General features: G+C 38.2%; 1 protein-coding gene across 1 annotated transcript; it reads left to right on the top strand.

Annotated features, from left to right (window-relative positions):
* Window positions 230-1,406, top strand: LOC107616552 (PRA1 family protein F2). Its single transcript, XM_016318504.2, has one exon. It carries the CDS (start codon window positions 395-397, stop codon window positions 1,058-1,060), a length of 666 nt encoding a protein of 221 aa, XP_016173990.1. The 5' UTR covers window positions 230-394; the 3' UTR covers window positions 1,061-1,406.

The raw sequence follows: 2,479 nt of genomic DNA, 5'->3' as shown, positions 1-2,479 counted from the left end.
TAATTAAAATTAGAAAAGAACTACTTAACCATTATTTAAAAAACTTAAAAAACATATTTTATTCTGGAACTATTTAATGGTCCAAACTTTCTGAAACCGTCGAATCTTTTGCCATTTTATTGTTTATATTAACGTTTAAAAATTGTCCTACTAACATCGGTCAAATTTGTAAAATTTAAAAATTAAATAAAGATAATTAAAATTTTATAGACTAAATTAAACTCGTGTGCAAGTTTGAGGACCAAATTAAACTATTAACTCACATTTTTTTTCCTACCCAAAAAAAAAATCATAAAAATCCCCTCTTTCTAAAGTTGGAACCCTACGTTACACAAAATCCGACATTCCCAATTATCAGTCCTTCAGAGTTCAGATCTATAAAACAATCCCAAAAATGTCTTTCAAAACCACCGCCAGTTACGGTGCTACAACCACGCTCACTCCTACTCAACCCTCCCCCAGTCCCTCCAACCTCACGTTCATTTCACGCGCCAAGGAAGCCACCACCATAAACCCAACCCTCGCCACTGCCGCCGCCGCGACAGCCACAATCTCCAACACCGCCGCAACGACGCGCCCATGGCGGGAGCTTCTAGACCCTTCCGCACTCTCCCGACCTTACTCTTACTCCGACGCGATGCTCCGCGTTCGTCGCAACCTCTCCTACTTCCGCGTCAACTACACCGCAGTGATGCTCCTGGTCCTCTTCCTCAGCCTCCTATGGCACCCATTCTCCATGATCGTCCTTCTCCTCCTCCTTGTCGCCTGGTACTTCCTCTACTTCTCTCGTGACAGACCGCTCTCTGTACTCGGCACCGTTCTTGACGATACAACAGTTCTCTGCACCCTCGCGCTTGTGACGGTTGTGATGCTTGTGTCCACTCACGTTGGGAACAACGTGTTGGTGGCGCTCATTGTTGGCGTTGTGGTGGTTGGGATCCACGCGGCGTTTAGGGTTACTGAGGATTTGTTTCTTGACGAAGAGAATGCGGCAGAAGGCGGGTTGCTCTCTGTCGTTGGTACCCAACAGCATCTCAGAACGGATTATACCAGAATTTGATTGCAATTGAGTCCTCAAAGTTTGATTTTCTTCCCCCCTTTTTTTTATTTATTTCTTCCCTGAATATTGTAAGGTAAAATGATTGGTTTCAATAGAGGAGAGGTTACAATTGAAAAAAAATTGGAGTGTGAGAATTTCTGAAACTTCAAGATATTCTGTGTGTTGTTTAGTTAATTAACTGTTTTTAACATACTTTTAACTGAACTACAGTAGTTTCATGCTACCACCTTGAATCTTTTGTTCAATAAGGATGGAAAGTAGGGCTGTTGTTAATGGCGGTGTCTGTAGCGATTAACAGAAAAGATCCATTGAAAATTTCAATGAATGATTTATCTATTATTTTACTTGTTCAATTTTATTTTATTTTATTTTTTAAAATTTTTCGGCAAGATCCTAGTTCTTTTTCTGTATTCAATTAGAGCCCGAAAGCCAGGATATAAACTCGTTTCGATGATTTAGTGGGTTATCTTTTCAATCTACTTTGTCATTGAAGTTCATTCCATAGTTACATGAATTTACCATTTAGGTGTACCAATTTGTGCACCAATTTACATTTCATCTGTTTACTGGAATACAGTAAGTATATTTTCACATAAATTTTTAGTGGCATACTGCATATCTGTTCTCGTACTGGGATGTATTGCTTTCCATGTAACTATGGACCTCATTCAGACGAAAGTTGTAGGTATTTCTGTGTTAGTTCTGATTGTATTTTTTTTTTCCCTTATGCTATACACTGTTAACCAGATTGGTGATTATTGTAGAGCCATTTATTTATCACTTCTTTTTGGGGTTTTTTATAAAGAGAGTGAATTTTAATCATTGCTGCGAGTTGCTGGTAAAGTGACGAAGAGATAGACAGGGTGGAATCTGAAAATGGAGAATTTTGAAAAGAAGGTTCTCAGAATATTATAAGGAAGTTTACTAAAGGCGAATTCCAAAACATGGTTTGGTAGATGATTGTAAGTGGAATAGTGTGTTTGTGGATGAAATGATTAGAAGCACATGTCTAACAGAATTAGAAATTAGAGCTTTGCTACCATCTGGTTCTCTCGTGTGTAGGCAAGAGAAGTCCAGTGCAGTCATTTAATGGTATTGAGCCAGTATTGAGTGAGTATTGGTGAGAAGGTTTTTAATAGCATGCCCAACAATCCCCAAAATTCCAAAATAGAGTAAGAATTCAAATGCATTCAATATATAGAAAACATTCTCTTGTTTAGAAATTAGGATGATGTTTAGCAGGATTGATTAAGAGGATCTATCATTTTCTTGAGTGCACTGTTCTAATAACCGGACCGAACTGGTCGGTTTGACTATATTAATCTAAATTTTGCCATCAAATTGGTTCGATTCATGGTAATAACTTATCCGTAGTAAACTGGTCAAACAATTAGTTAATCGGTTGAACCGATTTGGCTT

The sequence above is a fragment of the Arachis ipaensis genome, chromosome B09 (genome assembly GCF_000816755.2).
Source record: "Arachis ipaensis cultivar K30076 chromosome B09, Araip1.1, whole genome shotgun sequence".
Classification (NCBI taxonomy): domain Eukaryota; kingdom Viridiplantae; phylum Streptophyta; class Magnoliopsida; order Fabales; family Fabaceae; genus Arachis; species Arachis ipaensis.
Note: the sequence above shows the minus strand (reverse complement) of the source record. Positions and strands in the feature narration are given on the sequence as shown.

What these genes read in the sequence shown, in the direction of transcription:
- LOC107616552 (XM_016318504.2), top strand. Translation starts at nt 395, where the DNA reads ATGTCTTTCAAAACCACCGCCAGTTACGGTGCTACAACCACGCTCACT.